The sequence below is a fragment of the Hyposmocoma kahamanoa genome, unplaced genomic scaffold, assembly GCF_003589595.1.
Source record: "Hyposmocoma kahamanoa isolate Upper Pololo Valley unplaced genomic scaffold, ASM358959v1 88, whole genome shotgun sequence".
In the NCBI taxonomy this organism is placed as follows: Eukaryota; Metazoa; Arthropoda; class Insecta; order Lepidoptera; family Cosmopterigidae; genus Hyposmocoma; species Hyposmocoma kahamanoa.
The window spans coordinates 20,044,614-20,063,625 of NW_020654466.1; the positions used below are offsets into that span (position 1 = coordinate 20,044,614).

At 39.0% G+C, this 19,012-nt stretch overlaps 1 protein-coding gene across 1 annotated transcript in view; it reads left to right on the forward strand.

The window, feature by feature from the left end:
• Window positions 1-19,012, forward strand: part of LOC113235970 (venom carboxylesterase-6-like) — a 30,805-nt gene that overhangs the window by 10,627 nt on the left and 1,166 nt on the right. The window contains exons 2-7 of the mRNA XM_026471894.1: window positions 2,634-2,730; window positions 3,193-3,378; window positions 4,408-4,593; window positions 15,392-15,582; window positions 18,212-18,380; window positions 18,901-19,010. Coding sequence (XP_026327679.1) covers window positions 2,634-2,730; window positions 3,193-3,378; window positions 4,408-4,593; window positions 15,392-15,582; window positions 18,212-18,380; window positions 18,901-19,010 — 939 coding nt within the window. The remainder of the gene's footprint in view (window positions 1-2,633; window positions 2,731-3,192; window positions 3,379-4,407; window positions 4,594-15,391; window positions 15,583-18,211; window positions 18,381-18,900; window positions 19,011-19,012) is intronic.

Genomic DNA, 19,012 nt, shown 5'->3' on the forward strand with positions numbered 1-19,012 from the left:
CTTGTCAGAGTTTGCAGAAAAGAGTAGAACAGTATCATCAGCATAGGATATAATCTTTCCACCTTGTAAATCTAGGTTACAAAGGTCATTAATGTAAATATAATAATAATAATAGTAATAATAAAATAATAATAATAATAATAGTCTTTATTTCTCTCTTTACAAAGTTATCTTATAAATAAAAGTGGTTTACATTATGGACTTATCATTAGTATACCTTTGCAAGAGACTGGAGTCCATACTAGGATTTAACTTGTGTGACTGATCTCCAGGATATACATAAAGAGGAAACATATAAGTATATACATAAAAAAGGATATATATAAAGGTCATCCACGGCCATTTACACAATATAACCTAGGTACTTCGGAACACCGACTTTGACTACAAAACAATTCACAGTTTTATAATAATAATAACATAAAAAGCTGTTGAAATTGTCGTAGAACATAACAAAAATTATTACTATGCCGAAGCATCAAACACATGCTATAAAAATATCAATAAAATATACTTTTATTAGCCATCCAGTTTTTTTTTCCAATTTGAACATTTCTATAAATACACAATACAATATTTCACTAATGATCCTACAACACAAACCAGTGAAATGGCAAACTCCTAACTTACGGTCAAAACTAAAAATATTTTTTAAATGAATATTTTTTCAATGAATGTACGTTTTTTTAAGTGTTCCATTAAAATTGAGCCAGTAATAAGTAGGTAGTATTGTAAACCAAATGATATGGAAATAACGTTTTAATATCCAAGAATCTATTTTTTTTAAATAATCCTCTTGTGTACTTTATGGAAAAGCTTATAAGCTTTTCCGTAAAGTACACAAGAGGATTATTTTTAAGGTAAAAAACGTTGCCTTATGAAAGTTATTTTCGGAAACATTATTAATATTTCCTGTGCAAGTTGATTGAAAAAACATTGACTCTATAAAGTGGATTTTAATGTAATCAATCAATCTTTTTAATGGAACCAATCCCAACATGATCAAATTGTTATAATTATTAATACGAACAAAGAAAAATTCCTGCGATCTGACTGCACGAACTTTTGTCTGTATGCCAACTAGGGTTAGCAAATACTGACTTATACTTTCCGGGACAACTCTGCTAGGACAAGGGAGACGGGCCGAAGCAAAATATATATGAAAATAGTAGCAGTAGAGCTATTTGTGATAGTAGCAGTAGAGCCTAACCTTGGCCTTAAGAACCGTACCTATTTCTGCCGCCAAGCAGTAATGTCAGCATTACTGTGTTCCGGTTTTGAAGGGTAAGGGTGCTGGCATAATTACAGGCACATGGCACATGTCAATTTATGTCTCAGGGTGAAGGGCGCAGTGGCAATTTAAAGCTCTGGGGACACTGCAACTGTTATGGACAGGCGTGCAGCTTACCATCAGGTGCACGACTTGTTCGTCCCGTTACTTGATATTATAAAAAAAATCCCGCGGCAATTGCCGGAACTAATTTGTCAGATGGCTATCTATCTAATTTGATGGTCATAACATGACTGTAACATTGTTTACTACTATCTTTTGGGAGTTTTTAATACCCATTACGTGCCTACAAACTTTACGTCACTCGCAATCAATAATTCGACATTCCTTCCCACGACCTCCTTCCTACACTTCTACAGCGCTGCGTTTGAGGGACATCTTTTATGAAAATAAACCTAGGAAGTTTGTAAAAACAACTTCTAAATGTTTGTAATCCGGGACAGTAAAGTCTAAAATTCCAGGACAATCCCGAATTTCCGGGCCATCTGACATGCCTAATGCCAACCTAGGGCAACCGCTCTACCAACTGAACTACAGATCGAGACAACAGGCCTTGCGAATACAAAAATTAATTGTTTCGTTGTTTTAGTATACACCCATTACATAATACAACACATTACATTAAATAATTAAACAGTACATTACATAACATAACATTTATATTGAATTTTACTAACAGAAAATTATTATTAATGAAGTAAATAATTAAGAATTAAATTAAATTGAATTCAGAGTGCAAATTCTAATTATTACCACTACTATTAACTATTATAATAGTTTAGTAGGTGAAAAGTCACCAGTTTGTTATACTCGTAATTATTAATACAAACACCGAACACAAAGAAACAGCAGTTATGTTCGTTGCTTATTGAAACTCAATAATAATGCACGTCTATTGCCAATTAAGAGCTTGTGTGAACAACAATACGCTCTGTGTAACGGGGTATTTGATAGTTTGTTTACATTTAAGCGTGAACATACAAAGAGCGAGAGCGGAACGGGCGCGTGTCGGATCGGGTCGGGCGGGTCGGGCGGGATGGGCGGGACGGGCTCACACGCCCGCACTAGGTGTGTTGTCGTCCATATGAATAATACAGGGAACTAGACCCGTAGCGGTGAATTTAATAATAAGGTTTTAGTTGAAAATTGTACATTTGAAGAAAATATTCCACCTTTAAGGGTGGAAAATTAGGGGATGAATCCAATTTGTCGAATTTCACCCACTTTGTATTAACCGACTTCAATAAAACTCAGCAAATAGATGTAATTCCACAAGTTTTAACATTATTTAGGTTACCTATGCCAATTTCTAATGTAGCTAGAATTTAATATGCTTATTCAGCCACCTCGACCTGTCAAGCCATGGAAGGGAGTATGGGACGCCACAGGACCCGTTGAAAACTGTTTGCAGTACGATCCTGTTGTACAACAAATTATGGGTAAGCAAAAAGTAGAAATAATGTTAGTCTGCATACTGCATCAATTACATCGTCTAAATAAAGATATGCTAAATATTGCGGTTCAAAATTATGAAGATATTTATATTCTTTGGTAATTATCTGATAATTAACCAATGTAGCGTGGTGAGCGGAGGGGGTGCGTAGAAAATTGAGACGCAGACGGAAAATGCCCAAGGCGTGTATTAAATAAAAGACAAAACAAAAAGTAATGCGGCTAGGGACCCAACAGCGCAAAAAGCGGCATTTTACTGTACCAATTTTTTTTAATGTTCCAAAAAAGTTAACATATTGCTCTGACAAGTAGGTACAGCTTCACTGTGTCTTCCTTTATTTTTTTCCATCCTCTAAGGTCTAGCTAAACAATAGGCGTACAAATGTTTTCTATATTTATTACATGCAGTTCATCAACATCCTCTCCTTAAACTCTTATCCTATCAACAGGCGCAGAAGATTGCCTCTTCGTAAATATCTACTCCCCCAGCCTCAAAGAAAACGCAAACCTACCAGTCATGGTGTTCATCCATGGAGGAGCGTTCATGTACGGCAGTGGTTCTGTATACGATCCCACTTTCATCATGGACTGGGACATGGTTGTCGTCACTTTTAACTACAGAGTCGGACCGCTCGGTGAGTTAGACGGTTTTAACGAGTTCTTGAGTTTTCACGATTGTTACACATCTAAATAACGTATATTTGTCATTTACAGGTCCCATGATTATGGCTTATAGTCAGCCGTGACCATATAAGGGACCCGAAACTTTGGTTTGTTAGAAAAATACAAACGCATGATTTAGACCCGAAAAAAGTTTCATTTCCTATAAACAAATTAGACCTAAAATAAAAATGTAAAATAAACGACCAGATTTAAAAAACACACTGCAATACTATGAGGATATCGTAGTACCAGCAGGCTGATTTTAATTCAAATGGGAATCGATCCGATCGGGTCCATCCGAGTCTCGAAATCAGATGGGTTTCCGAGCGAGAAGATGAACCTGATTCCTACTATATCTTTCTAATATATGAGTTAAATTAACAATTATTCCGATTTGAAATGTCAAAGTTTCCGATCGGCCAGTTGTGAATCGCAACGCCTCGAGTCGGAAGAGACGCAGTTTCCGATCGGGAGAGACAATCAAAATCAAGCTGCTGGTAGCAGTAGAGCTCTTTGTGAAAGAGTTCATCCGGGGAAGTAGTGCCACCTTAGCTATTTCTACCGCCAAGCAGTACTGTGAGCTTTACTGCGTTCCTGTTTTGAAGGGCAAGGGACTTGTCAACTTATGTCTCCTATGTGCATCTCGTATCTTTGCGATTAAAAGCTCTTCCCTTACCCTTCAAAACCGGAAGCAGTAATGGTCACATTATTGTTTTAGCGACAGAAATACGTAAAATGGTAGTGTTTTCTTGGATGACCTCTTTCACAAGGAGCTCTAATGCTGCTGAATGGCTATTATATTATTGGCTTACAGTCTCACACATACTCTTCACAACGTGGTTGTAGTATCTAATCGATTAACTTACCTTGCAAACCTTTCCCAAGAATAAAATGATCCGATATTTTCACATTGATCTGACCATTCTTACCAACTCAGTATCGAAAAACCTTTACCCAAGGTCATTGAACTTCTAAAAAAAATATTTCTACTATATTGACAGGTTTCCTAAGCACTGGGGACAAAGCAGCTCCAGGAAACATTGGCCTGAAGGATCAAGCCTTCGCGTTGCACTGGATAAAGAAGAACATCAAAGTGTTTGGAGGCAACCCTGACAGCATCACATTGACGGGCAGCTCCGCCGGTGGCGCTAGTGTTCATTACCATTTACTGTCACCTTTGTCCAAAGGTAAGGTGATATTTAAACCGGGAGCCTACTCTCGTCATCGAGTATATAACTAGAAATAGAGACGAAATGTCATTTAATTTATTTGAAACCTGTGACAACTGCACTCCGATTGGCCAGCCCAATTCGAAATATTTGGCGGGTGTCGTCAATAGGTGTCGTCAATTGTTTCACTTCAAATCGACCAGTTAACTTGAGCTTTGCTATAATAGACGAAAATTGCAAAAGTACATATTTAATATTTAATTACCGATGAAATTTGATTCCGTTTGTTTCGTAATTAGATGTATTGTGTTTTTCCCTACACCACCGAATTGAACAGCCATATTGTTAGAGATATTATCTTTATTACAATAAATACACAATATTTTTGGAATATACGGAGACATACACACAGGTCAGTTGTTGGCGCCGTCTTTATTTCAGTGCAAACGAGAGCTGATATTTATAAGTGATGTATCACTGATAAGTTACCAGAAATGTATGGCCCTTATTTCGTCTCTATTTATGGTTATATACTCGATGACACGTATAAAGCTTCATTCATCATACGTCTTTTAAGTTCGTCCAGTATTGCTTTTTTCTTTTTTTGTTTATATATTAAGTAGGCAGCAAACAAGCTTACGGCCCGTTTGTGACGAAAAATATTGCTTCTACAATATTTAAGTGATTATTGTCATTGCATCATAAAAATGCAGATGTTGTTTTTTCACATTTGGTCGGTTCGATTCCCAAAAGAGACAAGCAACTTTAAAAAATTTTTGAAAGCTTTTAAAGATAAAAAAGTCTTCTCATATATTTCAAATATTCTTTCTACAATATTTTAAGCGCTTTCTCTTCGTGTCCCATAACCGTGAAACGCCCTATGTACTGACCCGCCGTTTCTTATTGAGGTAGTTTGAGACTATGGACTTACACCCACAACGCTCATGACATACTTTTATAAGACTAGAATATATTTAAAAACTATATTATCGTTATCGTGTTCCGTTTTTGTATGGTTTTAGAGAAAACTCACCTCGATTTTTATGCTTAGAAATTTAAAAAAAGATTGAAGCTCGAAAAATAATAATATTACATTTATATTTTACATTTTAAATTACTCCACTAGTTTGTTATAATTAATCGAACACTTAGAAAAAACTCCTTCGGTCCGGCCGGACGCGAACCGACTTCTCTTAGCAAACCGCACAAGACTCTATGCCAACTAAGCAACGGAACGAACCAGAGATCCTACTGAATTTTTCTGAGTGCTAGTTATCGGATCTTTGTATTCGGTTTTCAACGACTTTTTAGCTTTAGCGCCATCTAAGAGAAATCTATGTAAGTATTTCGTCACCCAGTTAGATATTTTTACAGCTACCAGCCCAGGCTAAAGAACAGCAATTAAATTTTTATTGAATTTAATTAAGTTTAACTGGAATTTGAAACGCTATTTATTAAGCTTTGTCGCTTTTCCAAAATGCAAGCGTTATGTTATTAAAATCGAAAATTTCCTTAAACTGGTTATAACTTTTTTTTATGTTATTTCACATTAGTAGCACCCATAAATTATTTGTAAAGAATAGTTAACTACACAAAACTGTTCTCCCAAAAAAAACCAGCTCTTAAAGCCGTGAACCTACGGCGATATGCGAGTCAAAATTTATTTAAATTCGGAACGCCTGAAATTTTATTGAAAGCAAAACTTTATTAGATGTTTTTGCTATTTATCGTATTTATTTCAATTAACTTACTACCCCATGACACAGCATTTTTAATTTTAATAGTAATATGTGTATAATGTTGTTGATTTGTTATCCTTTAAGAATAAATATATAAACTAAACAAACTGAAAACTCACTTTTTAAGTCGATTATAAATTATAGGTAGTAATAATATCATAAATTGCTCTTTGTAAGCTTATACATATTGCGGGAATCAGAAAATTGACGCTTTCGATTATTCATCGTTCTTCATCAACCTATTTCAGTCCACTGCTGGACATAGGTCTCCCCCAATGTGCGCTACTTTGCCTGGAAAACAGCTTGTTGTCCATCGTAATTAAAACCATTATAAACGTTGCGTTAGTTTTGCTTCCAATTTCGCAGTTCAAATAACAGTGAATTGAACTGAATCTGACATTGTTATTTCTGACAAACTGGGTGTAAATTATTCGATATTGAACCTTGCTAGCGTAAATTTTCAGCTCCAGATTATGACCTAGTTTGAAACTTGATTAATTCATAATAGAAAATTTCGCATCACATGCCTTAGTCAAATGAAGAGTCCTGGGAAAGAACGACCTAAAAACATGTTTTGAGTTAATACCGCCATCTAATTAGTTAAAAACTTAGCGCATTTTGCCTAAATCAGGAAAACGTTAATAAGGTTCAATATCCTGAAAAATTAACGTTTAGTTTTGGGCATAAAATGATTGAGATTAAATAATAGAATAGTTGAAAAAGATTTATAAAGGTTTTTTAGGTAAAATGGATTACATAGGGTTACACACATTATGTCAACATTCACTTTATTTCAGGTAGCATTTTTGCTTGTCTTTTTCACCAGCATTGACAAGTTTTCCAAATTAAATATTCTTGTTTCCTAAACTCCTCCTCAGGTAACTTTGATAATTCTTTCCCTGGACTCTTCAAATGTAACGAACACGGTCTATTTTAGCCAATATATAATTATAACTTTTATATTAAAAAAACCGAGCCCAAAAGATTGAAATTGAAATCGATTGGAAACGGCAAATAGGATGTATGGCCAGACTAAATAAGTAAGTCAATCGATAGAGCACTATGGGTATTTATTACATATGAAAAAATGGAGCACAGAGATATTACATAGATTACTACGACGTTAGTAAATACTTATAACAGAAACTAATACAAAATTACAGCAGAAAAGACGCGTGCATATGAAAAACTTCTAACTGGAACCATTTGTTCTCTGCCAGTGTTAAACGCGGACTCTTGGATACTCACTGGAGCGTACGGGGGTGCGGGTCGTTAATCACGCAAGTCCTTTCGTTATTACCATATTTGGTCGTGAAAAAGTGATATCTTGACAAAGCAGGGTCGACGGCGAGAAGCGCCATATACATTCGCAAAGGCTAATTAATCTATTTCCTCGCGGATGGGTGGTCGTCACGATATCGGGTAGGACGCTTTCGAATACGCTTCAGGCGCACTAGATGGGGTTGACACGCTATAGATGATTTTTTTAATATCAAGTGACGGGACGAACAAGTCGTGCGCCTGATTGTAAGCTACACGCCTGTTCATAACCATTGCAGTGCCACTCAGAGCTTTGAATCGCGAAGATCATTTTTTATTTTATTTTATTTTTTTATTGTGACTCGGCAAAATGACTGCACCGCGCCTGATGGAACGTGCGAATACAGTCCAGAGATGAGAGTAACGGATGGAAAACACAAATATCTTCACTCCGTCACTATCATTTTGCCGGTCTGGCCAAATGCTTCTTCACACTACGTTTGAAGGACCCGATGTTATAGAGGGGAGGGAATACATGCGCCGGGAGTTGGTTCCACAATTTGATGGTTCGGCATAAAAACGAATTGCCTAACTTTTTAGTGCGGGACGGTATTGAACTTACCGTCCAACTGTGGCAACGCAGTCCGGCACGGGTGGTCCGCTGATGGAAAGAAGAGGAAGGGATAAGGTTGAATAACTGCTATGTATGAGAGTAAAAGGAAACAACTGTCACGTATCGAAGCCGGTTTATTACTCGTCATTGATGCGGCGCGCAGCGCCATACTTATGGATATATCTACATATATACCAATTCTCTCTCTTTTAATTTGAGAACCTGACAACAATAAAATTTAATTATTAGTAATATTTCTTATAATCTATTTTTAATCTAGGTCTAAGATGGCGGCGAACGGGCGTCAGTAAGTCATTGTGCGGCACCTGGTTATAATTACTATCACTAGTTGACTGCCGTCCGTTTTCCACACAACCCGAAGGCGCGTTATTCTCGCCCTGTATGAGAGTTGCCGCCGGCTCGTCTCTCGCCTCCGCCCACTCGTCATCGCAGCCCTCATCGTTATCGGTCATTAAATGCCTTTCACTTTCTTGTGACTGTGAATTATTAGCAAGTCGTACGTTTTCGGGCGAACGCGTGGGCGACGTCGATGGAGCGCGTGGCTGGGAGCTCATTGGCGCGGCAACATTGCAGACACCACTGTCTGTGCCTTGATTTAGTGCAATCGCTACACCGGTGTACATAATAATCTGATCTACGTGTCGTCTACACATTACATTGAAATCATTAACAAGTATTTCGAACATTCGTCTGCCTATTTTCTTAATAATCGTACCGAGTGTCCAAACCTCCTTCCTCGCTTTATACCACCTAAGCCAAACATAGTCACCCACTTTAAATTGCCTACAGTTATTTAAATGGTTATCGTTATTTTGTGTCATTTTTGTTTTTAATTTATCTGGAAGAATTAAATCCAGTCTGGTACGCAATTCACGTCCAAACATAAGTTTTGCAGGTGTTTCACCTGTTGAACATTGTTTCGTATTACGATAATCAAATAAACAACCCCACAATTTTTCATCTATGACATTTGCCGATAAATTTTCAAATTTTAAGCATTTTAACATTTTTTTGCAAGTTTTCACAGAATTTTCTGCCTGTCCGTTACTAGACGGATGATAAATGGGAGATGTAATGTAACGAATTCCGTTTTTGGAGCAAAAATTATTAAACTCCAACGAATTTATCTTAACATCATTATCAGAAACAATAACAATTGGTATGCCAAATCTCGAAAATAAACATTTCAATTTTACAATTAATGCGTAAGTTGAGGTACCACAATTCATATGGACGCATTCCAGCCATTTGCTATACGCATCTATAACTATGAGATACACGCGCTGTCCAAATGTCATATAATCGATGTGCAGGCGCTGCCACGGCCCGGCCGGCTGCGGCCATGAAGCGGGCGCCGCGCGAGGCGGAGCACTGCGAACACTAACACATGATAAGCATGACCCTATCCAACGTTCAATATCCCCGTCGATACCCGGCCACCACATTCTGCTACGTGCATTACTTTTTGTTTTTACTATACCTAAATGTCCTAAATGAAGCGCATTTAACATTTGCTCACGGAAAACCGTCGGTATGATAACTCTATGGCCTCGGAAAAGACACCCGTCTTCAATTTCTAAATCAGTTTTATTCTGAAAATACGGAATAATTGTTTTACAAACAATTTTTCGTGGCCACCCTCGATTCATATATTTTATTACCGTTTGCAATGTTTTGTCGTTTGCGGTAGCTGTTCTAATGTCGTCAAACGACACTGGAGCGACATTGGCATCTAAAAATTTTAGGACCGGTTCCTTTTTGGATTCTTCAAATTCCTCCGTACAGGTACTTGGTAGGGGTGCGCGTGAGAAATAATCAGCCACTAAATTGTTTTGACTATTAATGTACTCAATAATGTAATTATACGCTGACAAAATTATTGCGTACCTCTGCAACCGCGACGCTGCCATGACAGATATACCTGTTTTGTTACCAAATATGGACAATAAAGGACGGTGATCTGTTTTAAGGATAAATGGCTCCTGGCGTCCGTACAGGTACTGGTGAAACCGCTTAACACCAAAAATTATAGCCGTCGCTTCCTTCTGTATTTGGCTATAATTTTTTTCACTGGCAGATAGTGATCTCGATGCGAAGGCCAACGGTCGCTCGACTCCATTTGCGTCTTGTTGCATTAGCACAGCACCTAGACCAAATTGGCTGGCATCAACACATAACGTAAGTTTTGCAGAAGGCTGAAAATGGCACAAAACCCTATTCGAAGATAGTTCTCGCTTAACACTCTCGAAAGCGTACTGTTGCCTCTCACCCCACTCCCACTCCGCTCCCCCGCGTAGCAGATCATGCAGGGGACATAAAATTGAAGATGCATTAGGCACAAAATTACGGTAGTAATTGACTACACCTAGCAACCTTTTTACTTCGAGGACATTGGTGGGGGAAGGCGCATTTAAAATTGCCTCGACCTTTTTTTGACATGTTTTTAATCCATTTTTATCAATGACATAGCCCAAATAAGTAACACTATCTTGAAAGAATGCACATTTTTCTTTTTGTAATCTAAGACCTGCATCGCGAAGTCTGCTCAGCACTTCACGTAACCTGCTCATGTGGACATTCTTGGAGGGGCCCGTGATACAAATGTCGTCCAACCAACAGCTTACGCCCTCTATACCTACCAATAATGTTTCCATGGATCGCTGGAATATTGCTGGTGCGTTCGCTAAGCCATACACTAAACGAGTATACTTAAATAAACCCTTACAAGTATTTATCGTTGTTAGCTCTTGGGAGGAGTCAGATAACTCGAATTGATTGTAAGCATTACTGAGGTCCAGTTTTGTATAATGTTGACCTCCGCCTAACTTAGCGAATACTTCTTCTATACGAGGTAATGGATACTTATCGATTAAAATAACTTTATTAAGCGTAACGGAAAAATCCCCCGCTATTCGCACTTTTCCGTTGTCTTTTAAAACGGGCACAATCGGCGTTGCATATTTCGAATAATTTACTGAAACAAGTATGCCTAATTTCACTAGTCTATCTATTTCTTCTTCTACTTTCGTTTTCAAAGCGAATGGCACTGTGCGACACTTAAAAAATTTCGGTTCTGAGCCTTCCTTCAAATGCAATTCCACCTTAAATTTATTAAACCGTCCCAGTTCGTCACTAAATAAATCGGAAAATTCGTTTAATAATTGTGGTACCTCATTCGAACCCTGGTCTAAACTTACAATCTTATTATTAGCGGTCATAAAATATAATTTAAACTTCGTCATAAAGTCACGCCCCAGTAATGGTGGCCCGCCATTTTGAATGACATAAATTTTTAATAATTTTGTTCTGTTCAAATATGTTACTTTGGCTTCAAAGTATCCCAAGGGCGTGATTCTATGACCATTGTATAAACACATTTTGATATCACCTGCATTTAGTTCCATTTTTGAGAATTGTTTACGATATAACTTATCTGAAATAACCGTAGTACTCGACCCCGAGTCTAGTTCCATTTCAAGTTTTTTATTATTCACTAGAACCGACACTAAAATTGGAGAACAATTGACGTACCTTAAGTTAAATAGGTCGCATTCTCTGCAATCCTTGCCTTCATCGCATTCCACGGATGACAGGCCCTCGTCCACGTCAATATTATGCAAACGAGCCGCACTTTTTTTTTCGCACACTTTAACCAAATGACCTTTCACACCACACCCGCGGCACCGATAACCTTTAAAACGACACTTGTCAGCATCGTGGTTTTTCATACCGCACACAGCACAACACCGCACTTCGTAAGTGCGCCTGCGCCCCGTTTCTCCTGCCGCACCTGCTGCGCCCGCTGCTCCCGCCGCGCACATCGCGCGCTTTCCGCTCACGCGGTACACGGGCTCCAGCTTAACGTGCTGCGGAGCAGCCACGGCCCGCGCCTGCCGAGCGCACGCCGCCTGCTGCGCCACCTCCACCGCCCGGGCGAACTTGACCTTGGTGGCATCTAGCTCAAAAAGCCTATCGCGTTCGGGACCAGCACTCATCCCCAGTACGAACTTGTCTCGCAGAAGCATATCGAGCGCGCTACCGAAGTCGCAATGGACGGCAAGTCCACGAATGCGTGCCGCCCACTCCTCGATGCTTTCTCTCTCTGCTCTTGACGCTCCATAGAATTTTTCTCTATCAGCAAACGTACACCTCTTCGGCATGAAATGCTCGTTGAGTACCTGTACCAACTCGTCATACGTAACAGCCTCGAGCGTTTTTGGATGCACCAAATTACGGGCCAATCTGTAGGTATCATCTGACAAATGCGTCAGCAACAAGCCACGTTTCTTTCCTTCGTCGTCTCCTAATCCACCGTTCAGGGTCACGAACTGTTGTAAACGACCATGAAATATCTCCCATTCCTGAGTATTTTGATCAAAAACGCTAAGATTTCCTATGAAACTCGACATTATTGCAATTTACAAAAAAACTCGCGGGTAAACAATTAAAAAAAAAATCCTCGTCGTCACTGCTATGTATGAGAGTAAAAGGAAACAACTGTCACGTATCGAAGCCGGTTTATTACTCGTCATTGATGCGGCGCGCAGCGCCATACTTATGGATATATCTACATATATACCAATAACTCTTCAGAGCACTCACCGTGGTACAGGCGATAGAATACGCTAAGAGACGCTATATCTCTGCGAAGCTGTAACGACTCCGCATGCTCAGTTACATGAGGATCGTTGACAACATGGAAGGCGTAGCGCTGCAGTCCATCTAGGGCATCGAGCAAGTACTTGGCAGAGCCGTCCCAAAGGTGCGAACAGTACTCCATGCTGCTTCGGACCTGAGCTTTATACAACAGGTATCGCAGCTCTGGAGTAAAAAATCGGTGCACCTTGTTCAAGATGCCAAGCTTGCGCGACGCGGTACAGATGACGCTCTCGATATAATCTTTGTTGCTCATGTCCTTCTTAGGAGCATTGCCACTGCGCCTGTCACCCTGAGACTTAAGTCGACAAGTCCCATGTGCTGTAATTTCACCGGCACCCTTACCCTTTAAAACTAAACTAACTTTAGAAGCGGTATGGCTGCTTGTGAAAGAATTCGTCCGGGGTAGTACTGCCACCTTACCTATTTCTGCCGCCAAGCAGTAAGTTAAGTATTATTGTGTTCCGGTTTTCAAGGGTAAGGGTGATATTACAGGCTTATGGGACTTGTCAACTTATATCCCTTGGTGACGGGCGCAGTGGTAGTGCCCCTCAGATCTTTGCAATTTAAAGCTCTGAGTGGCACTTGTGTCTATCCGCTCACGCGATTCATGCGTCTCTGGAAGCATACCACACCTAGAGGTGCCGGTGATGATTTTATACCGATTTATCGGATGTCGAAGTTATAACAGGTAAAAGGACTAATACTAATTGCTATTTCGTTAACTACTCTGGCAAACCATAAAGTTTTTAATGACTGGGTCTGTCATTTAAAAAAAATATACAACTTCAAAAATACGTCACGACAATCGTGTGTGTTATTGTTTGGGCTGGGGATGTCGGTGTTTATTTATTGAAAACATACCGTAAGTTGCGTTTTTTAAGTTTACCCTGAATATAAACGTTTATAAACTATACTTTAAGGAGTAATTTCATGGTAAACATTAGAACCACTCAAACGTAATATTATCATATTTACCCAAATACACCAAAAATTTAATTAGTGCTTTTTAAGTGCAGGATTTATGGTGTATTACTGCATTTTATTTGAGATGTTTTTGTTGTAGTACGGAGGGTATTTATTTAGCAATGCAGAATAATTTTTATATATAAATTTTTATTTTTAAAAACTTGTATTTAAACTGAATCCTTTTCTAATTTGCGAAACCAAATAGCCGCCATTTTGCGGTAGGATGAGCGCATCGCGTGAGCGGCTATTATAGACAGGCATGTAGGTTACCATCAGGCGCACTTCTTGTTCGTCCCGTCGCTTGATGTTATGCACCCAGACCCGAGACAATATAGTTAAAAGTTAGTTTCTACACTGACCCGGCCGGGGATCGAACTCGGGACCTCAGAGATGGCGAAACCATGAAAACCGGTGTGCAAGCCTATCGACCACGGAGGCCGTCAATGTATGGTATGGTCATTCAATATACAGGGATGCAAAATGTAGCCACGAGTCAATATCGCACGGCAATGTGGCAACAATTTACTGTACATTACATGAAATTGGTCGATAATAGGTCTTAGATTGTTATCGTGTCGTTAACTTCGAGGTGGATGATTGCTGTATGTTGGTAAGTGAAGCGTCATGAATAAACTTTTAGTAGCAGTAGAGCCTTACCTACTTCTGCCGCCAAGCAGTAATGTGAGTTTTATTGCGTTCCAGTTTTGAAGGGTAAGGGTGCTGGCGAAATTACAGGCACATGGAACTTGTCAACTTGTTTTATTGCAAGAACGAGCGATTCGTTCTGTGTACCGTCTAGGCTCTCGGGTTTCTCTCTGAGAAAAGTTTAAGAAGACTGGTATCATGACTGTGGCATCACAGTACATTTACTCAAATATTTTATATGCCCGTAAAAATATTCATAATTTCAATAAGAAAGAAGATATGCATAATATTAACCTTAGAGCTAAGTCCAAACTCATGGTACCACGATTTCGTTTAACCAAGATAAATAAACTCTTTTATGGGGAACTGTATACGTTTTTACAATAAGATTCCGGAGCGAATATTAAGTTTATCATTTCCTAATTCCTAAGTTTAAAAACTACATTAAAAATATTTTGATCGAAAAATCATATTACAAAATTGAGAACTACGTGTTAGATAAAGATGTATGGAAAGACGACATGGCTCCAGAATCCACACAAATTTGATCCAAAGTGTATTCCATAGCATTTAAGTTTATTTGAAAAGAGCAATCCCTAGAGTTTCTTGCTAGAGCGTAGTGAACGAGCAGTAGCTTAAATGTGACGTTTTCAAGTGTAAATTTATTTTACCTATGGAATAAATAATCTTTGACTTTGACTTAGTTTCAGGGTGACAGGCGCTGTGGCAGTGACCCTCAGATCTTTGTGATATAAAGCTCTGAGTGTAACTGTAATTGCTTCGCTTACCATCAGGCGAACCATTTGTTCTTCCTGTCACTTGATATTATAAACATACATATATACATACATAATCATACACGGGCACATAGTTTTGCATCCTCTAATTCCTAATCCTCTTCACTTGTGTTCAGGAACGTTTCACCGTGCCATGTCTTTAAGCGGTTCAGCGTTCTTACCTTGGAGCTTCGCCTCAACGCCAGCCAAGTACGCCAAGAAACTGGCCATGCGGGTTGGTTGCCCTACTGCGAACAGTGAAGAAATGGTGAAGTGCCTTAGAACAGTTGATGGCAATGCGTTAATTAATGTCACTACTACCATGTTTGTAAGTAACCGCTCTGATACTCGGAGTTTAGTGTATATAATACCTATGTCATGAGTCAGGAGCACGTCAAGTTTGCCACCTCAGATTTAAATTTAACTCATTGCCTCTTAAGGCGCTCCCTCACCGAGGGCATTCGCTTGAAATGTTTTCTTCTTCCTGTCCTTATACCACGCTAGGTGGGACGGCTGAGAGGGGAGAGTGGAAGAAAAAGACATATGCCGTCTTTTTCTCCCACTCTCCCCTCTCAGCCGTCATTTCTATACTCATACCTGTCTTAGGCGATTAACACACTGCACCGCCCACCTCGACGGGGACGGTGACCTTGCGCGGGACGCGGAATCAAGCGCGCGTTGGCGAAAACGCAGATCTGCGTCAACGCGCGGTTTAATCCCGCGGGGGCAGCTCGCTTCGTAATTGATCGCCGTAGTGATTGTACACGTAGCTGAGATCCTTCTTTGACAAGAATGGTTAATAATACGAACCCATTCAGGAAGCTGCAGTTATACTGTCGATTTGGTTTTTGTTTACTCAAATAAAGACACCGAAGATAACATTCATCTTCATTACAAAGATTTAAAAAAATATGAATACTAATGTTTCAACTGCACACGTATGTCAACTGAATGAATCCTTTGATTATTTGTTAGCGAAAATCCGAACGACAATTACTGGAATAGACACAAATTATTATTTATAAAAAATGACATTATACTATGTGAAAATTATCAGAATTGACAATATATGAAATGACAGTTATATGATATGAGCTTTATTTTAAAAAAAGTTATAAAATGTGAATGTTATATCAAACAACAATTATATGAAGTTAAAATATAGGAACTGAAATTAGTCCAAATGAAAATTATATTATATGAACGGTATATGTTCTGAAATTAGTTTATTTGATTTTCGAACAACTGAGACGCACCCGTTGTGAGTGTGTTCGACAGCGCGTGATTTGCATACAAACTGAGGTACTTCAATACAACGTTAAAAAACGCAGCTCCGCGCTCCGTCTCGGGGCGCGGGCAGTGTGATAATCGCCTTATCCACGTCATCTTTCACACAATCCATCCATCTTTTCTTTGACTTTTTCCTTTTCCTTATATCCCTCCACTTTCATATGTACCTAGCACTCTTCTCGTCACATGACATTCTTCCCACCGCATGACATGTCCATACCACGCTAACCTATTACTCCTCGTCTTTTCCGCTACTGGTGCCCTTTCAAATTTCCCCTGATGTATATTCATTATGTTATCCTTTCTCGTCACTCTACACATCCATCTCAACATTAGCATTTTCACACATACACAGTTCCTTCATCCTCCCTTTTTGTCGCCCAACATTCAGATCCATACAGTACGACAGGCCTAATGACAGCCACGTATATTTTCCCCTTTAGCTCAAGGGACATTCGCCGATCGCAAATAGTGCCTGCATTCGCCTGTAATGTAAAAGTTCACATTCGAGCATTACATCAGTGGGTGAGGAGAACCGAGCATTACAGTACGTAACCAGTAATGATACAATTCGTACTATACCTAGTGAGTGAGAGTACCCGTGATTGTAACATCAATGCCATGCGCATTGATGTCACAAATTGTATCAAATGCAAATGCTCGTCAGTGAGGCAGTATTGTGATGTAATACTCAAAACCGAATCTTGGATTGTTACATTACAAATGAATGCTCCTGGTGAGGGAGCGCCTCTACGATAAAAGCGATCCAAAGTTCCAAACGTCAAACTTGAAGTACTTTTTGTCCGTACAAATAAAAGCATTCGGTACGAGTACCTTGTAGAAGCGATGTTTTATATGGTTGCGCGATATCGTTTTGTCGTTATTCGGAGATACAACTAAAAGTAAATTTTAATGTTTAATTTTTTAATTTGGCAAAAATAATTTACTGGGTTGTTTTTAAAATACCAACAACCTCGCAGACTATATTACTAACATCAACAACTTTTGTTCCACGACTATTCATAAAATTTTTCTTTCGCATAAAAATAAAACTATTTGAATTCATAGATCGAAACGTTAATACGCTTGCAGGTTTGAACTAATTACCATACACAGATCTAGAAAGCGTTAGATAATAAAAAAACTCAAAATTTACTTTTGGACAATTTATTACTTTTTGTAAATAGTCAAAGAACAAACGTTGTTGTTTGTGGTGTTAAAATGTTAAAATACTCGTACAAACTTACGTGACTTCGACACAAGCGATTGACTATTTAAAAGAAAAGTAAAGCATAATTAGTGCATTATTCACACCATACGCCATAATTTACGTTGTAGTAACACTAGCAATATAAATGCATTCCAAAATAAATCACCAAGCGCGATACCCTACATGACACTAGTGAGTAACTAGCCCCGCCCACCCGCAATAGTCGATTGTGTTACAGGAAATAACATTTTCAAGAAAAACAATAAAAACGACACCTCACACGTAAATTGTTGTAAGTCAAAATACCATTTATTGCTGCTAATTAAACATGTTTTTTTTTATATTAACAACCTCAGCGTGCGTGTGATTAATAAAGTCCTATGTATTTATTTTACGTCTTATTAATACAATTTTATCTTTGAAGTCGTTAATTAACCAATTGTTTAAAACTATCCAGGAGTGGAAAGTACAGCTGTTCACCAAATTTTTACCGACCGTGGAACCATCAGACGTGGAAGGCGCGTTCCTAACCAAACATCCGTACGAGGCGTCAATCATCGGAGACTTCTACGATGTTCCCCTTGTCATCACCCACACGTCAGAAGAAGGGCTGTACCCAGCAGCAGGTATGTGTAACTTTTTACGTTGTAATGCCGCACTCCTAGCGCACAAAATTTTACCGCGCTCGGCTTCTATCGACGCTGGCCGGACGTCACCGCCTCCTCACCTCCCGCACTTCGGACCGCAAGATGGCGGAATCTTTCGATCGCGTGATTCACGTGTCACGCGCCGTGTTGTTTTCTACATACATTCATTTCTTTCATAATAGTTTGTCACCTAGCAGTGTTTGTCACCTGTCTCGATATCAAATAAACACTTTCAACATGTTGCGACTTTACACAGCTTTTTTTTAAAGATTACTGGTGTTGTGGATTTTCCTCTGCTAAATATATCGATACAATGAAAGGCAAGGGAAAACGAAATTATTTACATCAGATAGGGAAAAGTTAATATCGTGTCTTATCAGGGGCGCAAAGTTAAGGCGCTAAACAGAGATCGTTGGCAATTACTCCACCGATAAGAGCCTAAGAAGAAGTGAATACACATTCACTTTGTTTCATCCGATAAAATTATTAAATTTTTCAGTATACCAGAAAGCCCCATCACTATTGCCTGCAATCGAGGAGCAATGGGACGACATTGCCCCTGACATGTTCCACTACAGAGACACGTTGGCCCCGGAAAAGATGAAAGCAGT